Here is a 25647-nt window from a genome sequence, read left to right as displayed (position 1 = left end):
GATTCATCAGGTTGTTATATTATTTAAATATGTATTAAAATTCACTTGTTTTCCATTTTAGGGCTATATCACAGGATTTTGTTTTTTCATTTTAAACTAGAAATTTATTTAAACAAGATATGTGAAGGGAAATCTTCCTAGGATGTTGCTGTTACTCCTTAAAGTAATTCATTCCTATTTAAAGACAGACTGTTCTACATGTAACAGCTATGCACAAAAAAGTGATAAAATTGTGCTTTGTTTCACAATGATCAATGAAAAACAGTAAAATTCTCCCATTAAACAAGCTGCGCAAGAATTTTTATATTTTGTTAAGACAGAGCAAAACAATTTACTGGAAATATAAAGGTAAACTTCAACGAGAATGCTACTCATGGAGAAAAGACTATTTTCACAGAACTAGTGTTTTCCTCCATCTCATTTCCATTTGATGTAAATTAAAACACTATTCGCTGTTCAGTTAAAAAAGAAGCACCCACAGCAGTTACTCTATGTACTACAGAGGAACAGGGCGGGGAGAAGGAAAGAACAGAGAGCCTAGGTTGTGCTAGTCAGGATGAGCTGAGCCACGCCCCCTACAGTTCTGGCACCGAGATGGCATTACTAGGTGGTACGCGACTTCACCTTAAATGGCACCACAGACCTGTCCAGTCTTGCCACCTATAAGTTAAAATGATCACTGTTCTTAGTCTCAAGTCCTTTCTTGGGCTTTTCACTGGTCATTACAAGGGCTGGCTCCTCCTGGGCTGCCTCTTTATAAAAAAGGAACCAGGTAGTGCTGAAGAAGCACACAGGCAGCCTGAGAGGAGGCAGCAAGCCACAGTGCAGTGTTCTATGTTCACATGTTGATGAATGACACAGTTGTTTCCCAAATTGGCCATTAGAGACAAAGCTGCTACAGGCACAGAATACAAGTCTTGGGGTAGACCTCTGATTCGCTTTCTTTTGGGCAAGGATCATTTTGCCTAAATATTTCACTATTCAGGCTGTGAAAATCTTCCCAAACTTCCTCATTTTTCTTTTTCATTGTCTATGAACATTTATCCCAGGGACTTGTTGGAGGACAAAAGCCACTTGCATAGCCAAAGCCTTGCATTTAACTACGCAATGTGCAACTTTTTCTCTATCCTTCCCCTTCCAGCGGTTGTTAGGACCTGCAATACAGTCCTAACGAGTTCTGGGGCCCAAACGTGATGCAGCGTGAACATTCAGTAAAGTATTCATATGTCTTCTAACAGGCAACACGGCAGAAGCCACAGTGGCCGCACACATCAGAGACTTGGACGCCACTGAGGTGCGGAGTGGGGATGTGCGGTCATCTCTGAAGGAGAAACATTTGCCACTCCCACTAACAAGAGACAGGGAACTTGGGGGGACATTTCAAAAGGTTGGTTGAGACAAGGCATACAATTTTGTAATTTGCTTTAAATCATGATTTTCTCTCACCACTTCCCTGAATGCTAATAACCAGGGTGCCATCACTACAAATTATAAGAAACATAAGCTATTTTTAAAAAGTTTATATTAAGCCAGAAAGAGTCCAGAAAAACAAGAGAAAGAGTGCTCATAAGGCTGAAAATGCTTTTCAGATGCAGAGCTGCCTAAGTTAGAACAGAGAGAACTCAATCATTTAAAAATAGTACCAAAAACTTCAAATCCAGGTTGCTGTACTCCAAATTTGAGACTGCAGTGAACGATATTAAAAGTAATACCCCTCACTGACAACACCAGTAAAGCTCCATTACTTTAAACAGTCTTGGAAACTCACAAACTGAGATTTCATGCTAAGCATTAATTCCCACCCTAAGGGAGGCTTAGCCAAAATTACCTGGGAAACTCACCTGCAAAGGCTCACTGTGAGGGTTGTGGATGTTTATTATAGGGGAGAAACTGCTATTCACAGGGACTCTTGCCCCAAGGAATGGCCTCAACCGGTAGGGATTTGGAACTCCAACACCAAATACCTGATTCAAAGAAGGAAAAAAAAAAGCCATCTGAATTGTTTTTATAATTATTGTTTTTATACTTATAACTCCTGATCTACAGAGATCAGTGAATTTAATTTAATTGTAAAACATTAATAGTCTATTAAAAACCTTGATTTTGGTGCATATTTAATTTACTCTATATATGTATATTTGGAATGATTTCTGTAACATATTAGAATCTGAAATGACAGTAGACCTTCTTGGAATTGTGCAGCACATAAACAGAAAATAGGGAATCAAAAGATCTCCCTACTCCAGATAGTAGAAGTTGGATGTATGGCTCAGGTGATCTTCAACATCAAGCCCAGCCAGGATTATTCCCACAAAGGACAGGGTGAGCCAGTTATTCAAACAACAATTATTTATGGGATATATAATGTACTCGGATAAACACATGCAGCAGTGAACAATTTAATACTTAACAAGACAGATAATGTGCCTATCCTTATGAGAGTTACATTCTAGTACTGAGGTTAGACTAGAGACCAAGAAAAGATTTTACTGGTTATTTAATAGTGGTTACTCAACCTTCTGGGATTTTGTTGTTGTTGTTTTGTGTTTTTTTGGTCTTTTTGAGACAGGGTTTCTCTCTGCAGTTCAGGCTCTGAACTCATTTTGTACCCCAGGCTGGCCTCAAACTTGCAGGGATTTTTCCTGACTTAGTCTCCTGAGTGCTAGGGATTACCAGCGAGTGCTACCATGCCCAGCAAAAAGATTTTAATAAAAAAATCCCTCTGGCTACAGAGTGAATTCCAGATTGTGGAAGAGGCTGAGGAAGAGTGGAAGGTAGCTAGATGGCTAATGTTTAATCCAGCAAGGGTGACACTGCTTGCAAGACAGCAGTGGTAACTTCAAACAAAACATTTAGTGGTGGTAGGGGGTGAGATTTGAGATATATTTATGAGGAGGACTTGCAGAAAGACTAGACGTGAAGGAAAGCAGAAGATAACTGGCCAGTGGGGCTCACTTTGAGAACAACCTGATCACGGTCTTCAGATGGTCAATCTGGACCACCTGGGCTTGCTGGGGGATGTGTTTATAGGGCGGTGACCTTCATTCTCATGGCATTCTTTTTCACTTACTTGACAGTACAGTTAAAGGACTGTCATCTACACAGCACTTCAAAATCACTGAACCAAGCATCAAAAGTTTACTGAGGCCTGCTGAATAATCTTTAAAAACTTAATTCACCCAGAGGAAGCAGAACACAATTTCTGACTAAAATAAAATATTTACTGATGTTTATTTTCCAAATATACGAAGTGTTCAGGACACTGGAGAGGAAATGTTTACCAGAAGCGTAAAGACTGGGAAGTGTCAGCTGAGCAGGGATTTAAACACTTGCATTCCTTGGGGAGCATAGCTCAGTGTTAAGCTCTGTCAGCTCTGGCTAGAAAGATGCGGGTCTATGTTCCTGCTGACCACTAGCAGCAGACTTTGGGAAATTATTTAACCTTTCTAAAATTCTACTTCCTCTTAAAAAACAAGAACAACAGAATCCACAAGGCAGAAGTACATGCACAGTATCATACCAAACAAATATAAGCAACTATCTTCTTTATAATGTTGATAACCCTGATACATAAAAATCATGATTCATACACAGAATAATGGCTGTTACACAAAAAGGCCAGTTTACCATTAGTCCTATAAGCATTAACTTCCATTAATAATCTAAAGGTTCTACATTAAAAATTAAAAACTTAATACAGTATTTTCTAAAGAAAAGTAGGCAAATGTTTTACTCTTAAAACTATTATCAAGTATACTTCCTAAGTATGTAAAAATTAAGAAAAAAAAATTTAATGGTTAGCATGACAGTATCTATTGCCACTCTTTTGCAACCAACCTTACACTACATTAACACTTCAGCTATAACTTTAAGATTATTAATTAACATTTCACTAGGATAGGAATATTCACAGTAAAGGTTTAAGTTTAGAGAAAAATGCTCTAAACTTAAACCTTTACATTTTCTGTTATCCCATTTCTCAAGTGAGTTCTTAAAAGGTGGTCTTACAAATGATGATGACTAAAATTTATAAAATAATTAAAAGTTTTAATCTGATTCTTACCTGGTAAGTAAATACCCCATGATTAGATGTGTTAATAAATAAAGTGTTTTCTACATTTCCTACTACTCTTGCAAGAAATACTACATCAAACGATGTATTTCCTCCTGGAAGAATTTTCTGGAAAAGAAAAGCAATAAAGTTAAATTGGTAACCAAGAAAGTCAGGTCATGCTGACTGAAATTAGTTCAGTTCTCTATAGAACAAGTATCTTAGGGCCAGGGGTTTAGCTCAGTGACCAAGCCCTTGCCTAGTAAGCACAAGGTTGTGAGTTCGATCCTCAGTACCAAAAACAAAAAAAGCTGTTATCTCAGAATCATTTCCATAAGCTAACATTTTTTTCTTTAATGGCTTAAGCTTTAAGTTACACAAATTATGCAATGGAAAATAATAAGAAAGGTATGGTCATATCAAACATGTCCAGTCACTTATCCGTCCATGACAAATGCTCTGCACAACAGACAGTTCCTCTGGGCCTCTTCATGCAACAACTACTAGGCTGCAATGAGGACCCCAACGACAGGCAATCTGTGATCACATAATCAGGCAGGTGCTGGGCCGAGGCCGAGCGTTTCACAGAAATGGACTACCATGCTACTGTGCAGCAGCTTGCGTTAGTCTAAAGCACAAGCAAGGCCTCAACCCCTCCACCTCTGCACACAAGGCACCAAATTCACACAAGGCACCAAAGGCCTCTGCAATTTAAATTAGGAAAGAAGGCAGGGGGAAAATGCGTTGGAACTCACTCCTATTGTTTTGTGCAGACTGAGAATGCCACTGTCGTCCCTGAAATAAACTTTTATTGCTATCAAACGGTAGGGGCTACTTATGAAGTTGGAGACTGGGCCTGCAGCGAAGCCTTATGACGCCCTGAGCATGTGTAGAGCTGTCAGCCTCTCTGTTTGCCTCTATGGTGAGAAGCCCATGTGCTATCCAAGGTTTAGTTCAGCTCAAAGCCCAGGAAGTGAAATTCACAAAAACAACTTGAACTCATGACAGATTATCAGCTACCCCAAATCCAAAGAAGATAAACACCTCATGACTCACCCACGGCAGAGAACGGGTACACAAGCGGGTGGAAAGACTCCTCAGGCTGAGTGGACCTGAAGATGACTACAGGACTCCTAGAAACTGTACTTGAAAACTAGAATTCACACCTGAGCCAGGTAGTCTTTAAAGTCAAAATTTAAAATGAAGATTATTTGTACATATATATTAAAATAAGATTGTAAAACTACCTTTCAAATAATAATTATTCTTTTCTATATTTCTTACTGATTAGTTAATGTAGAGGTGGTATCAGTTAATAGTTTAAAGAAACGTAAGTTACAGAAAATTTTTTATTGTCAAAGAAACCTGATCTGACCAGGGACTCTGACAGGGACACTCAGCACACGAGCGACAGAGAAGGTTCCTCTTCGGGACACTTCCCTCCCCAGAGGCTCGCACTGCAGGCCTGATGCTGAAGCGGAGGGGAAAAAAGGTTTTATTCCCTCCCAACTAAAATTCATTCTCTGTCCTCTCTACCTATTGAACTTTTGGAATCAATGTCTTATAATATGGAAAAGAGATAGAAAACATGAAGAAGGGAAAGATAAGAAGTACAGATTTTCACCATCTCCTTTAGAGGTAAGTACAGTTAATCTAAAGTAGATTGACACATGTAATAATCTTCATCATTCAGTTCCACCTCCAGACAGCAGAAACATAGGTGTTTTTACTTGTTTGATTAAGTACAAATTCTGCTTGCCTTTTTAAACATTTTTAAGAGGGTCTGGGGATTTAGCTCAGCGGCATAAGTGCCTGCTTTGCAAGCAGGCAGTTGTGAGTTCGACCCCTGGTACTGATAAAAACGAAAAAGACAAAACAAAACAACAAAAAAACAACACATTTTTAAGAAAGGTATCTTCTTTGCATAAAGTTCATCTACAGGGGTGGGTACGTGGGAGAGTCTAGTTCAGAAATGTCAAACTCACTAGATTGTGCTATTCAGTCCACACTGTCTTTCTAAAACTGAATTTTTATTGCGTAAAACGTGGCGATACACACAAAAATTTTGACTCTGCTGGAGAACTCAGAGATGCACCTGGGCTTATACTCAGTAGACTAGAGCCCAGTGGGGCTGACTTCTTCAGATGGGACCCGCAGGGCCCTCTGCTCCTCTCCTTTGCACTGTTTTCCTAGACCAGCAAGAATCCATTTGCAACTCTTCCTTTCTTTTGTACTGTAATAACAGTTTAAAAAAGTAGTGAAAACTGTGGCCCTTAACCCAAGTGAAGCTGGGAGTTCAATTGGAGAAACAACAAAGTATCCCTTGAATTAGCAAAGTGAGGTAAAGGTTAAGAATAAAGTGTGTAGTGCAGCTGTGAGCTATTTTTGAGCTGGCTCCATTTTTACCTGTGCTCTAACCCAACATGCCTCTGCACGTGGGCAGTGACTGAAAGATGGGCAGTTCCATTTATACAAAAGCACACCTCTATAAATAGGTTGTCACACATGAGCCACCCACTGTAGCGAAATATGATAGGCGTCACTCCATAGACCTTGACCTTGGTTCTAGTAAATAATTCCAGTTCTGGGGCAAATTCCTGGGGACTCAGGTTTTCATCTGTATACACGAGTCTCTTTCAACACTGGAGTATCTATTAAGACCATTAGTGTACTAATAAAAATTGTAAAAGTATCTTTTAGGACATAAAGAACTAACATAAAGGAAATATAAGAACTATTTTTTTGTCTTTTTGAAACAGGATCTCACTATGCAGCTCAAGCTGGCCTTGAGCTCACTTTGTAACCCAGGCTGCTCTCTAACTTACAACAATTCTCCTTCCTCAGCCTCCCTAGTGTGAGATTATAGGCATGCACCACCATGCCTGGTTTAAGAAATATTTAAATTAATTAATTAATTAACTAATGGCACCGGGGATTAAACTCACAGCCTTGCGTTTGCCAGGTAGGTGCTTACACCACTGGGTTAAATCCTGGCCCTAAGAAATATTTTAGAAAAGAAATATCTTCCCTGAGGACCATAAAAATAAAACCTTTATTACCAAAAACAACACACTGACTTACTAATTCTTCCTTTTTAAAATACTTTTAAATGAATAAAGGCAAAATTATGTCAACTTTTTAACACTTTACAAATTGCTACCTAACAATATATAATGAAATAGGAATTTAGAAAGGAAAAATGTACGAAATCTAAACAATATAAAATTAATACAGTAATCAGTATCTTGTCTTCTATGTTTTTTGGGGACATCCCTTCAAAGGAGTCAGTAAAAAGATGAAATGTGGTCCCATTCACTGACTTCCCTCGCATGTTGTTAATTATTCTGCAAACTTACACATTAAGGTGTAATGTATTCTTTCAGTTTCAAAACTCATTTAAGATTCAATTTTTTTTTTGGTCAGAAAAAATTTCTTCCTGTTTTATAACAAGTTACAAGTACTACAAAAGTTACAAGTAAACTTTTGGAAGATGCTTTTGGTTAACAGAACCCTACAGTGGCCCAGGCTTCCTGGCTGGATGTGGCAGACACTGACTGGTGAGCCACTACAGCATCACAGAGGGGTCACAGGTATAATCAGGGTTCTGAGTTCATCAAGAGAGAGATCACGGTCTGGGGATGCAGCAAGAGAAGAGCACTTGCCTCGCCTGTTCAAGTACTACAAAAACTAAAACCCAGAACACAGACACGGAGCCCATCCAGAGGGGCCTGGTCCAATGTCATACGTCTTTAAGAACAGTCTGGGTGCTGTGGGTGGTGGAGAGAAACCAGAGAAAGATGGGGCCTGAGCAAGGATGCCTGGCTGTTGGCTTGGAGACGGAGCAGCCCCATGAGGAGCTTGGGAGCCTGAGCTCAGAGTGAGCAGACTGATGGCCAGCGATGAAATGGGGCTTCGGCCCTCCAACAACAAGGAACTTCCTTCTGTTGACAACTTGGCCAGCCTGGAGTGGATTTCCCCAGACTGTATGCCACCTGAATTTCACCCTATGATACCCTGAAGAAACAACCCACTGGGTTTACAACTACTGAGCCAGTGATGTCTAAGTCACCAAGTTTGTGGTGATTCATTATGTAGCAACAGAAAGCTAACACAAAGCTGAGGCGTTTGCTTGCAATTAGGAGGTCAGAATACAATGCTGTTTTCTGGCCCCCAGTACACCTGTTAAGGTGTTTCATGTTGAGAAGAATAATGTGTATTGAAGAGCAGAAGTAATGATTCTTAGCAAATGGGACAAACTGAAACCTAGAAAAGGTAAACATTCAAACTAGGTTCTAATTACATCTAAATAAAGCTATTCACCAACGAAAATATAAAATTTCAATTTTAAACTTCAGAAGAAGTCATTTTTAACACAGATACTTACCCTATTTTGAAAAAATGATGCATGAAAATGTGATGTTGTAGCAGATATTGATACTAAGGTAATGGTTTCTTCAGAACTAGGATTATGTAAGTAGACTTTTTCCATTTTTGGCATTCCCACTGGCCTGCAAGAACAAAAAGAAAACTGTCATGAAATACTTCAAAGATAATTCTAGCTGCTGAGATAATTACTAGTTGTTAAAAAAAGTTAAACAGGGCTGGGGATGTAGCTCTGGGCAACATGCTTGCCTGCTATGTAGCCCTGTGTCTGCTCTCCATTATGGCAAAATAGCAAGAGCAAACTCATCAAAATAACCGGAAATTCATATTTGAATATATTAAAAGATTTATCAAACTGACCACTGTGTAGAATTACACACAAAAATAACTTTGTTACTCAACAAATGCTTACTGAGTGTCAATCATTTGTTACTCTGCTCCAGTGCTGTCAGTGCTGTGCTGTAGCGAAGCCAGGCTCAGCCCAAGTTTACTGTCTACTGCCTACTGCAGAAGCAGGCGAGGAGCGAAAGGGCCACACATGCTTTTCCTCTGATACCACCCCAAGTTCCTACTGAGGGTCCCTCACATGCCATTCTCAAATCCACTGACTGTGTTCTTCAACGTAAGAGAAGCCAAGTGGCAGAGGCACAGGAAGGCATCTTGTAACTTAGGGATTTTTACTATCCTTCTTTTATAGATGGGGACACTGAGACACAAAATGTTAATTAACTTGCCCCATCACAGTTGGAATCTGGATGTGAATCAAGGCCATCTGGGTCTAGTCCATGACCTAACCACCAGTACTAAGCTACATCCTCTTGAAGGAACAATGCTTAGATCTGTTTCAATGTTCCCCTCAGCATTCATGTTGTAGACTGCCTTAAAAGCGAAATCTTAAAAAGATGTTCATTTAGTACTTCTATAGCTAATCTTATTTGTACAGGCTCCCTAATTCCTATAGCATCCAAGAATTCTGTATGTAAATCATATTGTTTTTTCTAGTGCTCTCTAATAATTTCAGTGACATCAGTCTGTTTCCCAAGATTATCAGCAGCTGCAGGGCAAAAGTCAAATCCTACAACACACCGCATCCGGCCCATATTGCCCGGCATGGTACCAGGGACTTGGTGAGAGTGCGTGTGCATATGTGCTCGTGCTCTCCATGCTGCCTCTTTCTCTGCTGCCTCTCACTAGTTATTAAGGTTCTCCCTAATCTGGTGCTACTCAACCTAAAGAAGTAACTCCCTAGGCTTTCACAGTCTGAACTTCTACTAAAGTCAGGTGAGTTCCATGTGCATGACCCTTATGTCTTTGCTACCTATTTGCTCTATGTTTTCTATCTTCCATATCCCGCAAACCTTTTCATTTTCTACTTCAAATAGAACCTTCTTTCATAAGGTCTTTCCTTTTGTAAACCAACTCAGTCTATGCTTTTTGAAATTTTGAGTTTTATAATTCAAGTTCAAGATCTCTGCTTTAACTCTAAATCCTAAGCAGCTGAAAACAGAAGCAGAACTGGGTTTTGTGGGTATCCACTCTGTTTTCATTACTCCAACTTTGCCCCTTGATTGCCTCTAATTTACAACTTTAGAAAGTTGACAAAACAGGGAATAAACAGCTGACAACTTTTGCTAGCTTAAGAAAATGAACCATGGGTTTTGGGTTTCTTGAAGGATGGTGAATCAGTACATGCTGGCTCTTCTTGCTATTCCCACCTAATCCCCCAACAATGTTGAACAGACTGTGAAGTTAGAGGCAGATACCGATTCCAAGAAATAGCACTCCTCAGTGAGAAACCCTTGGGGACACTGCAGACTGCCTTGAACTGGCAGGTGAGGGGGAACTGAGAGCCTAGGAGAGGGAAAGGTTCAGGAAGGCTTCCAAACTCTGTTATTCTTTAGATCTTTTCTGTTTACCTTAAAGCAAGTGGAACCTATTCCTCAACCCTCAACAGAAGAAAGGGTCTGGCTGGCTGCCCTTGAGCATGTTCTCCTCTATGTCCTCTCTCCAGTCCTGCAATTAGTGGGCTAGAACACAGGAAGACACATCTGTCCAACAATGCTATTGCCTAAGCTCTGTTTTGGACAGAGTGTGACAGATATGGGGCAGCCAAAAGTTTGATGTGTATGCATGGAATTGGGCTCTCCATTTTTGAGATAATCTCTCTCTTAAGATTCACAAGGTGAAACCAAGACCAAGGCTTGGTCTTCTATCCTTTATTAACTTGCGCCATGACAGTAGCTTATAAATTCACACACCACAGTAACACGGTACATGAGTATAGTTAATTCGATAACATATACAATGTTGTAGCCGCTTATAATACCACTCCCAATTTTATGACTGTGCCTGTAAAAGGATTTTATCCCCCTCCCCCCACCTTTTTTGTACTGGGGATTGAACTTACAAGCTCGCACTTGCTCGGTATTTCTCCATTTTGTTAACATTAGACTTGGCCAGGCCTATATATTTTGCATGAGATATGTGATTTGCAAGTATCTTATCCTTTTCTTTTTACTTCTGTGATGGTATCATATGAAACACAAGAGGTTTTAAATGTTATGAAGACCAACAACTGTATTGTGTCTTTTGTCTCTTGTGCTTCCAGATTCCTACCTTAAAAAAACAATGCATAATCCAAGGTAATGGCAATATGGTCTAATAGTTTCTTGTGATGTTTATAGTTTAGCTCTGATACATTTTGAACTAAGTTTTGTGTATGTTGTGAGGTGGGGATCCAATTTAGTTCTTTTACATGTGGATATCAAGTTGTCCCAGCACTATTTGTTGCAAAGACCATTCTTTTGCCATTAAATTGTCTTGGCACAGTTAAGAAGGTAGTCAGACCTTAGTGGGCTCGAGGATAAGAGGTGCTGGGAAGTCCAAAATAGCTTGCCTTGCCAGTGATAGCTTCATGTTACCATACATTTGTTAGGTCTCAGATCCAAAGTGATTCCACAGAGCACAGTGACATTTTAAAGCTACATACTGTGCATCACATTTCCTTCCCATTGCTTGCCACCTGGACCTCTCTTTCCAAAACTAGGCACATGGCATTGCTGGGTGCTACGGCCCATGTCCAATGACGTCAGAAAGGAGAACATTCTTTAAAGACGCTCCCCGCTCAGGCTGAGACCTGATTTACATAGAACTTATTTTCACTAAGTTTCTCATATGACTAAGAGCCCTGAGGAAATGCTAACCACTTAACAGCTCAGGGAAGACATTTTTGAGCTATCAGCACTATCCCAAAGCAGCATCTAAGAAAAATGGCAATAAGCATCGTGATCATCATAGCTCCCAGAATCCCAGGGAGCAGGGTGTGCATAAAAATATTCAAACTTGAACACAGTGCAGATGTCTTTGGGACAGTGCCAGCCTGTTCACCTGAAGGAATAAATGTCTGCCTATCTCTGCTTCATCAAAGGCACAAAGAACTGAGGACCAAGGAGCAAGGGACGGGTTCCTGGCTGCATCAGGACCCAACTTTCCAGGAACGGCACTACTGTCAAAATCAACTGGCAAAAATATAAGGGTTTATTTCTAGGACCTAAATTCTTTTCAATTTATCTATACAACAAGCCTTACGGCAGTATCATAGTGTCTTGACTACTACTGATTTGTAGAAAGTTTCTGCATTTTGAAGTTCTCTTTGTTTTTATTTTAAAGGCTGTTTTGGCTACTCTGAATTACTTTTATTTCCATGTGATCTTAAGACCAGGTTGTTACTTTCTGCAGTTGAGACCTTTTTTTTTTTTTTTTTTTTTTTTTGAGGTCTCACTATGCAGTTCAGGCTGGCCTTGAGCTCACTTTGTAGCCCAGGCTGGTCTGGAACTCGCAGTGATCCTCCCGCCTCAGCCTCCTGAGTGCTGGGATTACAGGCCACCACACCCGGCTCTGCAGTTGAGATCTTTACAGGGCATGAGTTAAATTCATAGATCAGTTTAGGATACTGCAACCTTGGTGTGTGTCTTCTGATCCATAAACATGGGTTGCCTTTCTACTTATTTACTTCTTTCATTTCTCTTGGTAATGAGATGTAGCTTTCAGTACACAAGTTTTATACTGCTTCTGTCAAATTTATATTTAAGTATTTAATTCTTTTTTTGGTACTGGGAATCAAACTCAGGACCCTGTGCTTGCCAAACAGTTCCTGTGCATTGGAGCTATATTCTTGGCTCTTTAATTCTTTAGGATACAACTGTAAATAGAATTGTTTTCTTACTTTTAAGGTTGTTCATTGCTAATGTAAAAGAAGATTTTTAAAAAATATTTTCCTTGTATCCCCTAACCTACTAAACTTGCTTATTACTCCTAATAGTTTTATATTATATGTTTAAAGTATTTCCCTTAGGGTTATATACTAGGGCACAAGATTTGTAGATAAAGCTGGGTTTATTTCTTCCTTTCTCATCTGGGTACCTTTGGTCTCTTTTTCTCACCTTGCTGCTCCAGTGAGATCTGGAACATAACTGTGATTAGAAATGGCAAGAACGGACATCCCGGTCTTGCTACTGGGGGAAAATTTTCGTTCTTTCACTATTAAGTACGTCAGCCTCGGGATTTTTATAGGTGACCTTTACTAGGTCACTTATATTCCCTTCTATTCCTAGCTTGTTGAGAATTATAAAAGGATGCTATATTTTAAAAAAAGGATGCTCTGCATTTTTTCAAATGCTTTTGCTGGATTTATTGACACGATCATATTTCTCCCTTATTCTAGATTTTCAAATGTTAAGCTAACTTTGCATTCTCGAGATCAGTACCACTTGGTCATGGTGTATGTCTCCATCACTTTTCTGTTGCTCACACATAACACCCGACACTTTCAACTTAAAGGAAGAAAGCTTTTTTTGGGCTCACAGTTTCAGTCCATGGTTGGCATGGTCACATGCAGAATGGCCTGGCAGAGAGGCACAGCAGAGGAAATTTGCTCCCATCTTGGTTGCCAGGAAGCATAGAAAGTTAAGGGGAAGAGCCAGAGAGGGAGATATCACTTTTCAGCTCACATCCCAGTGACCTGTCTCTTCTGACCAACCCCACCTTCTAATGGAACACTGAGCTTCAAACTCATGATCCAGTCATTTTCCAAAAGCCTTGCCTAAGAATGCGTAAGAGTTTTTAGGGTACATGGATTTATACCATAACGGTGTATAATCATTTTTATATGTTGCTGATTCTGTTCATTAGTAATTTGTGGAGGCTTTTTTCTTTCTTCTCTTCCTTTTTTCTCTCATTCTCTCTTGGTTTTTGTGTTATTGGGCTTGAACTCAGGGTGACTTTGCCCTGGGCTACATGCCTACCCCCTTTTTTATTAATTTTATTTTGAGACAGGGTCTCAGCAAGTTGCCCAGGGATGGACAGAACTTGTGATTTTCCTGCCTCAGCCTCCCAGAGTGCTGGAATTACAGGTATGTGCCACCATTACTGCCCTATGGAGGATTTTTGAACCTATGTCCACAAGAGGTATTTGTGTGTAATGGTTTGTTTTTCTTGTACTATTTTTGTCTATTTCTGATATCTGAGTAATACCTGAAATGGAGTTGGGAAGTGTTTTTCCTTCTCCTCTTTGGAAGAGTCAGTGAATGGCTGGCACTAAAATCTATCACTAAAGCTAAGTACGCCAAGAGTTGCATCCTGAGAAGCTTCTGGTAATGAGTTAAAACTCTTTACTTGTTATAAACTTCTATGCAGATTTTCTATTTCTTGTTTCTATAGCCAAAATGTAAATGAATGGGCATGACTGTGTTACAACAAAACTTAACAAAGCAATGATGACACCAGGGGTTGGAGGAGATGCCAGCAAACTGGTAGCATAGGAAGATCTGGACCGCCTTATCCCACTCAGACACCAATTTACAATCCACAGGAAAACTCCTTCCATGAGAAAGCCAGACTAGTTACGAGGCTCTTTTTTTTAACCTGAGGTGAACACAAAACCAGCCACATTAAGGCTGGTAGGAAAATCTGTGGCACCAACTCTCTAGAGCTTCTGTTTCTGCCAAGTTGCACAATGAGGTGGAAAAAAACCAAAAACCCAAATCCTGGGTTCTTGTGGAGAGGAGAAAGAAGATCAGGCCACATGTCCAAAGGTTTGACTTTGCAGAGGGCTGCCTGATGGAAGAGTTTCTATTTTACCTAAATCTAGGGGCCACTGAAAACAATAGTGGCGGTCTGGACTACCTACACAGGCACACACGGAGTGCAGTCTGTTGATACACAAAGTTACGAAGCTAACGAGTTATACAAGAATCGATTTCTTGACTTTTTATTTTTTTTAAGAGGTTTAAAGATTTCAATATAAAAATCTAGGCAAGTTAGTGCAAAACCAGGCAAAACTGATAAATTATTTATTGATATATACATAGGCAATATAACTGTAAAGAAAATTTAGAAATGATTTTAAAAATTTAGCATAGTGAGTTCTGAGGAGAAAATGAGACTGGCCAGGAAGCAGGACAGAATGGTGTCTAGGTGCTGACAAGTATTCCATTTCTCAAGCTGTGAAACGCATGCAAAGCTATATACACGACTTACACATTTTTCAGTGTGCGTATACTTCATGCACAAAAGGAAAAATAGGTAATGGTAAAGTTATAGTAATGAAAATACCCTGAATACACTACTCCACAACTGTTAAGCACCATATAGAAATGGAATAAACATCGAGTAAGCAGAGGTCAATAAAGATGGCTTTGTTGTAGGACCTACTTCCTTAGGGGCCAGTGTGAAAGGAGTTTGCTGAGATGTGACAGTTAAGGCCAATATTAGAATAATGCTACTTTATTTCTGTGGTTGATTATGTAACCATCAAATCTCTTGAGCCCTGTGTATACTGATATTCTCAATCTGAAAATTATGTGAAAAAAATCTATTTATAAATAGTATATTGGTTAACTCATTAGATAACTATTATGATAAACAACCTCCAAGTGTAGCTAACTGTCCAAGTAACATTTTATCCTGTTTCATTATAAGCCTGTCTAACTTCCTTATTAGGAATTCTTCTTTGAGAAAACTCCTAAATAAAAAACTGGCCAGAATTTCATGCAGTCAATCTGACTCTGAATACGGTCACATACTTCATTTGATTTTCATATTCTGAATCGTGTAACTCAAAGTAAAAAACAACTGACCCCTACTTTCTCCTTTCTTTGGTAGCTTCAGCCGCAGTTAAATTTTAAGACTCCGTATTTTCTCCCTTTTCTGGAATGGAATAACTTGTTTCTTTCCATATTGCCTAAAACACATGCACAGGGTCCAGCAATTGTATAAGCAAGAACTTTCACTGTCTCTTGTAAACACTTAATGCATTTTCCTTATGTTTGGGTAACAGCTGGCGCTGCTTTATTTTACAGGCCTTGGAGAGTTTCATTACAATGCCCACAAAAAGTCTGGCTGTTCAGAGGTCAGCTACGTTCTGAAGCTTCTCAAGTCTCAACCAAGTCATGTTTTCTGAAGGCTACAGCAGCCACCACCTCGCAAGAATGGGAAAGCTATGCCCAGAAGCATCCCTGAGACCTGGGAATCCACAAAACGTCTCTCTGCTTTACACAGAGAAGCAAAAACCTGGGCTGAAGCCAAACCATGCGGTCCACAGCAATCCCACGGTTTAAGGTCTAGCCAGAGGTGTAGTGAAAGCAGGATTGGGTCCTGAGACAGTGACAGAGAGGTAAAGCTTGAAAGACACAAGCGGGGTTAGGAAGCAGGAAGCTGAGTGCCCAGCCTGCTGAGGTCCTCTCAGCCATGGTGGAGATTACATCCCTTAGTATCACTAAGCCGGGATGGGGCTCACTGAGCCGGGATGGGGACGGAGGCCCATGAAACGGGAGCAGATATGGACCCAGAGGGACCTTGACTACCCAGAGGGACCTTGACTATCCAGAGGGACCATGAGGCTTCAGGAAGAAGCTGTATGAACAGAATACAACGTAGAAGACAAACAGTTCTTCCCTAAGCTTTGTACAGAAGTGTAAGAAGAGTGCAGAAATAAAAACATCCTCCTTATATCTTGGAGGTTCACCAGCTAGGTACATTCTTTAAAAAAATTCTTTAGCCGGGCACAGTGGCTCACACCTGTAATCTCAGCTCTTTGGAAGACTGAGGGTGCAAGAATGCAAGTTTCAGTCCTACCTGGGTAACTTAGCAAGACCTTGTCTGAAATAATTAATTAATTAATGTTTAAAAAGGACTGGAGAGGGGCTGGAGGTTTAGCTCAGTGGCATAAGCACCTGCCTTGCAAGCAGGAGGTTGTGAGTTCGATCCCCGGTACCGAAAAAATAAAAAAAGACCAAAAAAAGAAAAAAGGACTAGAGATGCAGCTCACTGCAAAGGCTCTGAGTTCAATCCCCGGTAGCTCCTTCACAGTTTAAACAGACCGCAGGCCAACTGGCAATGTCAGGTCATCAACCTCTAAATTTGTTCTTTATGTTCCTTGTGCTACTTCAGTATGGTCAGTCTCTGCAAGGGTAACGAAGGTAGGGTAGAAGATGCACAGGTGCTTTGAGGGATCTTTCTGAAAGACAGGGTGGCAGCTGGATGGCCTGCTGCAGAGAGGACTTTGGGTTCCAGGAGCTCAGAAGTACGGGTGGATGAGAATTCCTACTTTGCAGCACTGCAGAGGCTGGCCTTGCCCTTTTTTCTAGGACTCAGAGACAAGGCCCTGGCCACACTGGTACAAGTGAACCATCTCAGAGAAGGGTAACATACCTATATTGTGACCTGCTTGGCAAACAGGTAAAATTATAAAGATTTCCAGATGCCTGCCAGTGCTGGTTCTGTTTGTTTCCACTGGAGGCTGTGCCAAAGACAGAACGAGGGCCAAAGGGGCCCATGAAGTATTTATAGATGAAAGGGCTACAGCAAGTGACAGCTGCTTTCTGTGGTGCTGCAGCAAAACTCAGCAGTAACTGTCCTTATTCAAAAAGAGTCAGGACGCAAAAGGATGAGGAAGAAAGTAGCTATGAATTAGAGGTCAGCCTGGAAAAAAGCTGCAATTCTGTGGTCAATGGCAAGTTTCCTACATCACACTGAGAAGACACTGCAATGCGGGCACACAGCTGAGTAACTGCCCCCGACAAAGCACATGAATGACAGTGACACAGCATTCTGTTAGACACAGCTTTTGACAGGAAGTTGGACCAAATCAATATGCAGCACTTCATACCTCTCAATTATCTCAAAATCCTGCGGGCTTCTCTAACACACACTGATGGGAGTGCTCTCACAAAACACTGGGTCATTTGAAATTAAAAACCTAACATTTCCTAAAAATGGAGGGCCTATTTGATTCCTTAAAATTCCAGAAAGTCAAACACCTTTCACAAACTGAATTTAACAGTAAAGACTTCCATTTTTAGTGACTATCTTTACAACATCCATCTTTAATGCCACTATGTAGCCATTTTAGACTTTAGACTTGGAATGAAGATTTTCTGCATTTAACAGTTGTATAAAACAAAGAATTTGGTAAACCAAGTTCCTACCCAAGCATCTTTTACAGTCTGCCATAATGCTTGAAAAAAGGAGTTGTTATGGAAACAGAAAAATATTTAAAAGCACTGGCACAAAGAAGGGCAGGTGGATGCTGCAGTGGACTGGGAGGATGGGGAGGAACAGAGGAGGGGAAGATGGAGAGGAAATACGAGGTAGGACTAAAGAACGATTTCAACAAAAAGATGAAAACAAAGGGAGGACTATTTTTCGGAGGACAGTGGGGGTGACCAAGGTAATGTGAGGGCCAGTACGGGGGGGGGGTCTAGAAAGATGTGGGGAGCATCTTCTATCCTTCCTAAAACACCTGAACTCCTGAAAAGATTTTAGTAAAGAATCTTAAATCCACTTTGCCATTTAGTCACTGGCAAGTCTGAGGCCCCACTTTTACCCCCTCACTGCCTTCCACCCCATATCTGGGCAAGCTAATAAAAGGCCGCATACTCTCTGGGAGTCAGTTAGATTCAAGCTGTGGCAAGACTCCCCCGGCATCCTCCCTCCCAGCCACAGCCACGCCAGGGCCCTTCCTTTGTCTCAGGTCATTTTTCAGACCTGCTTGGGAGAGACCATCTGATGAGAAAGTGTGGAGTTGGGTTCAGACAGGTGAGGAAAGAGGTTGTACAGACACTGGAAAGAGAAAAATAAAGTCTAAGAAAGAATGGCCTCAGACACAGGAGGAAAATACAGAGTGGGTCACAAGAGTGGCGGCAGGGGAAAGGCCTGAGGGGGAGGAAGAGGGGTGCAGTGTCTTAGACTCTACACAAGATCAAGAAAGTAAACACCACCCAACAATGCAGGGAGGGCAGCTCACCACTGCAGCCACAGATGGGGGTTCTTCCCATTTTCCCACTGCTCCATGTCCCTCAGACTCGCCCCGCATGCCCTTCCTGACGGCAGGATGGCTGCCACAGCACTCCAGGCATCACATCTTGTGTCCCTGCCAGCAGGAAACTCTTCCCCTATAAGCCCACAGTAGGCTGCCCATCACAAACACAAATGGACTTAATCAGGATTTTCACCTGAGCTTAGGGATGAGGCCCCTTTTCCTAACAGCTGGATAAATAGGGAAACATGAAGTTTTACTAAAAGAAGAAGGGGAGAAATGTTAAGCAAATGATAAGGACCTGGTGGCTCTGTGGCACTGACTTTGCAGACCCATACTACCTACAGCCCTCAGGATGCCTTTCAAGTGTGTTCTTAGCTGGCGTGCGCTGTGAGTGAATTACCTCCTGAGAGCGGGGAGACAGAAGGGCGCAGCAACTCTCAGGTGCTCATTCATGTGAACCTTTTTCCGCTTATTTACTCAAACCCTAATCTAGCCGCGGCTAGGAGGGACTTCGCAGCATAATTAAAGCACCCAGTCATTTGACTTGAAGCTAATCAAAAGGGAGCTTATTATTCTAGGTGGCCTGCCAATCACCTAGAGAGCTTTCAAAGAGCTGTGAGGCCTTGTGTGAGCTGAAAGCCTCCACACAGCCGCTGGACTACAGTGGTTTCTTCCTCAGGGTCCTCCCTGAGGGCTCCAGCCTGTGCTTGCTCACCATCTTCTCATTCTCACTGCCTACCCAACAATTAAACTGGCGCTTGCTCCACCGTTCCCACAAGCACATATGCTGAGTCCCCATCCCAAGGTCACATCCCCATCCACACACTCGGACACACACTGGCAGTCTCTAGTTGGCTCTGCTCCTCCAGTTGAACCTTAACAAACTCGAGTGTGCACTGCCTTCTACAGACCCATTTTTACTTTTGGGAAATAAAACACCATACAGTTTAGTTAGTGTCCTTAGACCGACTGCAAAGAAAGTTTTAAATAATAGCTGAATAATGTGTGAGTTTTTTCAGGCAGCTGTAACTAAAACATCAGGGTGGCTCACAAACAGTAGAAACAGTTTTCGTAGTTTATTAGTGGGGGGCTTTGAGACCCGGGCGCCGTAGGTCTGGGTTCTGGCGAGGGCCCTTGTTTCTGGTTTATAGATGGTGCCTTCTTGCTGTGTGCAAAAGGAAAGGCAGCTACGTGGGCATCTTCATGAGGGTACTAACCCCATTCATGAGGGTTCTGTGTCTCGACCTAATCACCTGACAGCTCCCCCTTCCCCCATCATGCTGGATATAAGGGTTCAACATGTGAATGAATTTGGGGTGGGGGAAACAACCTTCCTTTTGCTTGTTCCCACTATTCTGGAGCTGTTTCAGGGAGCTGCTCCCCCCGTGGGTTGCCTGCCCCGAGCGTGCTGTCCTGGGGTGCGCCTGTCCTTGTACACACCTTCAGAATTGCTCAGCTCAATTTCAGCTTCCCCACGACCAGCATCAGTTTGCAGGAGAAACCCTGCTTAATTCCTCTCCAGTCACAGACCGATTCTATGATTCCCAACAGTTGCCCCTTGCTTGTGAGACCAAATTATTCTGTAGCCTAACGGTTAACTAAGAACTTAATATTCTGCGTACCCTTTCATTAGGCTCTATCCTGAGGCAGTGGTCATGGTTCTGTTTCAATCATAATTTCAGTGTAACTTACAAGAACAAAACATTTAAAATAATGAATTTAACAAATGGAATATAACCACACAATTTGATGTTCTTTAATACAATGAAATAAAGTGGCAGGAAATTCAATAGAGTTTTTAAAACATACAACATATTAAATTTAAAAAGCAGGTTATAAAGTACTATGTTCAGAATATAAAGCTATGTTTCTGTAAATATTTAATAAGCACAGATGCACAGAAAAAGGACTCAGGATAAAAGCTCAAATTTAATGTTTTGGGGTGGCTGGATTATCAGTGTTTTACTTTCTTCTTTTCCTGCATAAGTATTTTTTAAGTTTACTATAGTAGACATGTATTGGTAGTAAAAGAGAAAAATCTCAATCAGTTTTGCCGTGTTAATCAATCTGGCCTAGAGAAGGGATTTTTCTCGCCCCTTCCCCTACCTTTGAGACACGGTCTTGCTATGTAGCCCAGACTGGCCCTGAACTCAGATAGCCTCCTGCCTCAGCCTCCTGAGTGCTGGGATTACAGGTGTGTGCCACCCCACCTGGCTAGGACAGGTTTATACCATAGAGAATTACTTACATTAATGAGGAGAAAAGAGGTAAAACTGCACAAATTAATCACATCTCAATAAAAACATCACCACATGCACATACACAACATTTATAACCAAAATCACAACTTCATGATTTCCTATCAGAGATTTTAATCAGAGCTGCTGTCCATACAGCTTTCTTCTGTCCCTTTAAAAATTCTCGTATTCTGCTTACTTACCAGAGTGGCTCTGTTCTAGCGGCTACATGCTTTACAATGCTCTCCCCTTCACCTGAAGTCGGGTAGGGGCCTAGCAGGGTAAAAACATGTTTTTTCCTGAATCACTAAGGTAAGTGAAACCTGAGTCCATGAGAGGGTGTGGTTTGAGGAAGCAATTCTGCTTTTGGACTGCATTTGTCTGGAGCATCTGCTTTTGTCTGCCATTCTAGCTTGGTGATAATACTATCTATTTATGCATAAAAACTTACACTTTATTGATTTATATGTATTTTTTAAATTTTATTATTAATTTATTTTTCTTTTCCCTTTTTATCAGTACCGGGGATTGAACTCATGACTACCTGGGTTGTAAAGCAGGCGCTTATGCCACTGAGCTAAATCCCCAGCCCCTTATATTTTTATTTTTTGAGGCAGGTTTACTCTGTGTTGCGTAGGCAAGGCTCAAACTTAAAATCCTTTAGTCTCAGCTTCAGTCACTTGAATAGCTGGATTACGAACATGTGCCAGCGTGCCTGGCTAAGCTTGTACTTTAATAGATAGTGAATGTATGAGTTCTAAAGGTAAGAGTCTCAGAACCTGAGAGTACAACATGTGGTTATTTTTCAAATTTTAGAAATCAGTATTATTATATTAGACACTTACATAGACACCTAACACTTTTGACTGAGATTCAACATCATCTGTTTTCCCATAGAAAATAGAGGCAAAAGACATGACAAATGCATGCAAAAATACTTATAATCATTAAATAGAAAACATAGTGCAAAAGCCTTAACTTACTGTTCATGGAAATCCAGCATTGGTGGCTCAAATCGTATGGGCCTGCAATTACCCCGGTACAGAGATACACTGGAAGTAAAAGAAGAGAGTATAAGACGAAATTAAGAAATTTCCAAGCATAAATTTCCTCCCACTGTAGTCAGCCTCTTGACTTCTGTCACAAGAAAGATACTTTTAAGAAAACTGGGGTGTACTGTAGAATGTGCATTAGTTTTTTTTTTCCTAAAGGAAACCAATGAATGCTGTATTTCTAAAAATGGCAAGAAAAAGAACTTTTTATTCACAGTATGTGAAACTGAACTCTGGGGTAGAAATTTCCAAGAACTGAAATATTTATTTGCTTAGAACACACTGATCTATGGTGCTTTGCCCCAGAAATCTGAGCAGCATTTCCATTAGCTTACGTGACACTGGACTTCTCAGGGAAACAGGTTTCTCACAGCATATCATAGCCATCATCCCTATGGAACACTGATGTAAAGTGTCAATGACCTTTGGGGACAGCGGGAACTCACACAACTATAGCCATCTCTTTACACGCTGAGAAATTAGAAATTCAGTCAGCTATTAACAAGTTTGAGAAGAACAGGTTTTGGCCTTTTTGTTTTAAGAAATGGTATCAGAGAAAGATCTACTTGTAAGACTACTTTATTTCCATCACTGTCACAACTCTCAAAAACACAAGCTTCTTAATGACATTGTAATTTCATTCAGGATATAGAAAATACATTAGGGAATAAACAACATTCACAATATATAGGAAATTTAGCTTTAATTCAATTCTATAAAGATGAAATAGTCTAAGTAGTGGAATAACTGAGCTAAAAGTAATAAATTTCAAACGTGTTTAGCTCTACTGATTGAGTATTTCTCTCTGCTGCTTGATAATCTCTCTTTCTACATATGTTGAACACAAAAGATGAAAAACCTAGACAAAGAAAAAATTACACACAAATTTTCCCAAAAGTATCAAACTAAACAATGGGATACAAAAGCACAGTTCCTTACAACACAGATATAGCTGCAAGATATATAGCTGGAGGTACACAACCTTTCCTCCTTGCTTTCTGCCCTTAAACATGACAGAATGAAGATACTCTTCTCCTTTGAACAAGCGATATTGTGCAGTTTGTCTGTTTTAAGTGTTAAACTCATATAAAATCTTAATCAGATCAAGGAAAATGAAATAGAGTATATAATTTAATCATCTAAGTTATTTATTCCCCATATACAAACATGGACAGTTAGATGCTAGAGGTACAAAGGAGGTTGAGAATCAAGAGTTCATTGTGCAAAGGATCACAGTACCAGGGAGAGAGAAGGGAAAGAGGAGGAAGAGGGAGAGGAGAAGGAAGAAGAACAGTGAGTCCAAAGGACAGAACTACTTACAGGAGTGTGGATTTTATTCTAATGTAACAAAGCCCCTCCAGTGTTGTGAACAAGAGGTAACAGGATCTGATGCATTTTAAAAGGCTAATTCTGGCCATTGTGTGAGGAACAGATTATAGGAGTCCAGGAGTAGAAACAGGGAAGTGCTATGGGGAATCCGCCTAAGAGGTGAAGGTAGCTATGGACTTGGTGACCACAAGGGAGGGTGGTGACAAGTGCTGCCTTCTGAATATATCTGAATTTAAACACAACAGGTTATACTGGTGGACTGATTTTGAACTATAAGGGAAAAAGAGGAATTAACAATGAGTTATGAGATTTTGACCGGACACACAATTGTGACATAGGAAGAGTCGGTTGGAAGTAGGGAGGGGTAGATGGGGAAAGATGTTCAAGTTTTACACGCTTACATTTGAAGTGTCTAATCTAGACCAAGGTACCAAATATGTAGCTAGACTATACATGACTACTACTTCTATGAGCAAAATTACTGGCTTACATGTAATGGTCTGATATTCAGTCACTCTGGTGAGTTTAATTCTAAGTTTGTCTAGCTTCTAAGATGTTTTCACGGTTACTGTATGTACTGGCTAAAATGTGCGTATTTGGATGATCCCTGAAGACAAATCATCTGCAACAAAACATAGTAACAATTCTGTTTTTTCCTTTTAAGTTCTTAGATCTTGTTTTCTTTTTAATGCCTTGTGCTAGGCCTTTTGTAAAATGCTCCACAGATATGATGCCCAGCAATTGTGACTCTGACATGCACATCATGCTCACAGACTCTAAGGGGAAAGATGGTTCTCTCATAAATAAATATTTCCAAAACAACAGCATATCTAAAGAACAGAGTAAGAACCCAAAGAATATTTGTGTGGGCCAACCCATGCTGAACAAGGTATAATAATTGTTTAACAAAACCAAAAATGTAATCATGTAGCTGTCATGTGTCCAGAGCTGCTGTAAATGGTGCTATGGTGTTTATACCTGGCATTGTTTTGTGCTTTATAAATAGAAAGCAAATGTTTACAAATGAGTAATACTGAAAAGTAAGTTGGGAAAAAAATGTAAAATAGGTTTACAAAACAGAAGGTTTATGTTCTACAGTTTGGTCATTCTTTCCAAAATTTATTTGGACTACTCTAGGCGATGAACAGTTCTATATAAATTTGAAAGCCAGCTTGTCACTTTCTACAAAAATTATCTGTTGAAATTTTAATTGAAATCATACAAATCCATACAAATCTATCTGGAGACAATGAATACTATAACAATTTGCCAATCTATGAACACATCATCTGTCTCAAAATATCTAGGACTTTACTATGAGTAGTACTTATGTTTTAACATACAGATCTCACTACATTCTTGTAAAAATTTTCTCAAAGTATATGTTTTTGATACTATTTGTAATAGCTTTTTATTATGGGACCAAATACCTAATATACGCAATTTAAAGAAGCTGAAGTTATTTCTGATTAGTATGTATCTTTTGCTCTTGCTGAATTCATTTACTGTTTCTCATTAGATATATTCAAGTGTACATCATGTTATTTGTATACAAACTCTTTCTTTCCAATCTAATGCCTCTCATTTGTTACTATGCATGTAACGATTACTACATACAGTACAACATTTGATGAAGAGCCACTTTCTCAACCTTACAGGACACACAGTCTTCATCAACTATGTGCTGTCACTTTTCCGTGGATGTTCTTTATCAGACTGGAGAAATTTTCTTCAGTGTCTGTCTGTTGAGCATTTTATATAGATGCTAGTTTTTTTCACTTTTTTTTTCTACATCTACTCAAATCGTTATTCCCCTTAATTTTGTCACCTGGAGAAAAGTATACTGGTTGTCTTTCAAATTTTCATCAGTCTTTGCATTCCTGAGATAAACCTCTTCTGGTCGTGATGTACCATCTCTCTTACATGTTTCTAAATTCAAGTTACTAATATTTTGTTAAGGATTTCTAGATATATGTTCACAGTGATATAATCTCAAGTCCTCTTGTAATGCATGCAATGGTTATCTCTTAAAATATGTTGAGAAAGCAGCTTTCTCCTTTTCTGGAAGAGTCTGAAGAGTAGCAGTATTTCTCTGTAACGTACGTGACAGGATTTACCAGTTAAGAAATACAGGCTGGCAGTTTTTATTGTGCGATGGCTTAAAACTGTATGTCTTTACCAGATACAAGGAAAATTTCTAGTTTTTATTTCTCTTTTGGTTTATTTTGAATCTTTCAAAGAATTTGTCTACTTTATCCTAAGATTTCCAAATCTGTT

General features: G+C 40.1%; 1 protein-coding gene across 1 annotated transcript in view; it reads right to left on the bottom strand.

The window, feature by feature from the left end:
• Tmem131 (transmembrane protein 131) overlaps positions 1-25647 on the bottom strand; it is a 168011-nt gene that overhangs the window by 69127 nt on the left and 73237 nt on the right. Inside the window, exons 4-7 of the mRNA XM_003471684.5 lie at positions 21973-22041; positions 8436-8559; positions 4064-4180; positions 1842-1964 (exon numbers count right to left, since the gene is read on the bottom strand). Of these exons, the coding sequence (XP_003471732.1) occupies positions 1842-1964; positions 4064-4180; positions 8436-8559; positions 21973-22041 (433 nt within the window). The remainder of the gene's footprint in view (positions 1-1841; positions 1965-4063; positions 4181-8435; positions 8560-21972; positions 22042-25647) is intronic.

This window comes from Cavia porcellus, unplaced genomic scaffold (assembly GCF_034190915.1).
Source record: "Cavia porcellus strain 051 isolate PalLab524CR breed Dunkin Hartley unplaced genomic scaffold, mCavPor4.1 scaffold_18, whole genome shotgun sequence".
NCBI classification, from domain to species: Eukaryota; Metazoa; Chordata; class Mammalia; order Rodentia; family Caviidae; genus Cavia; species Cavia porcellus.
This window is presented reverse-complemented; position numbering and strand designations above follow the sequence as displayed.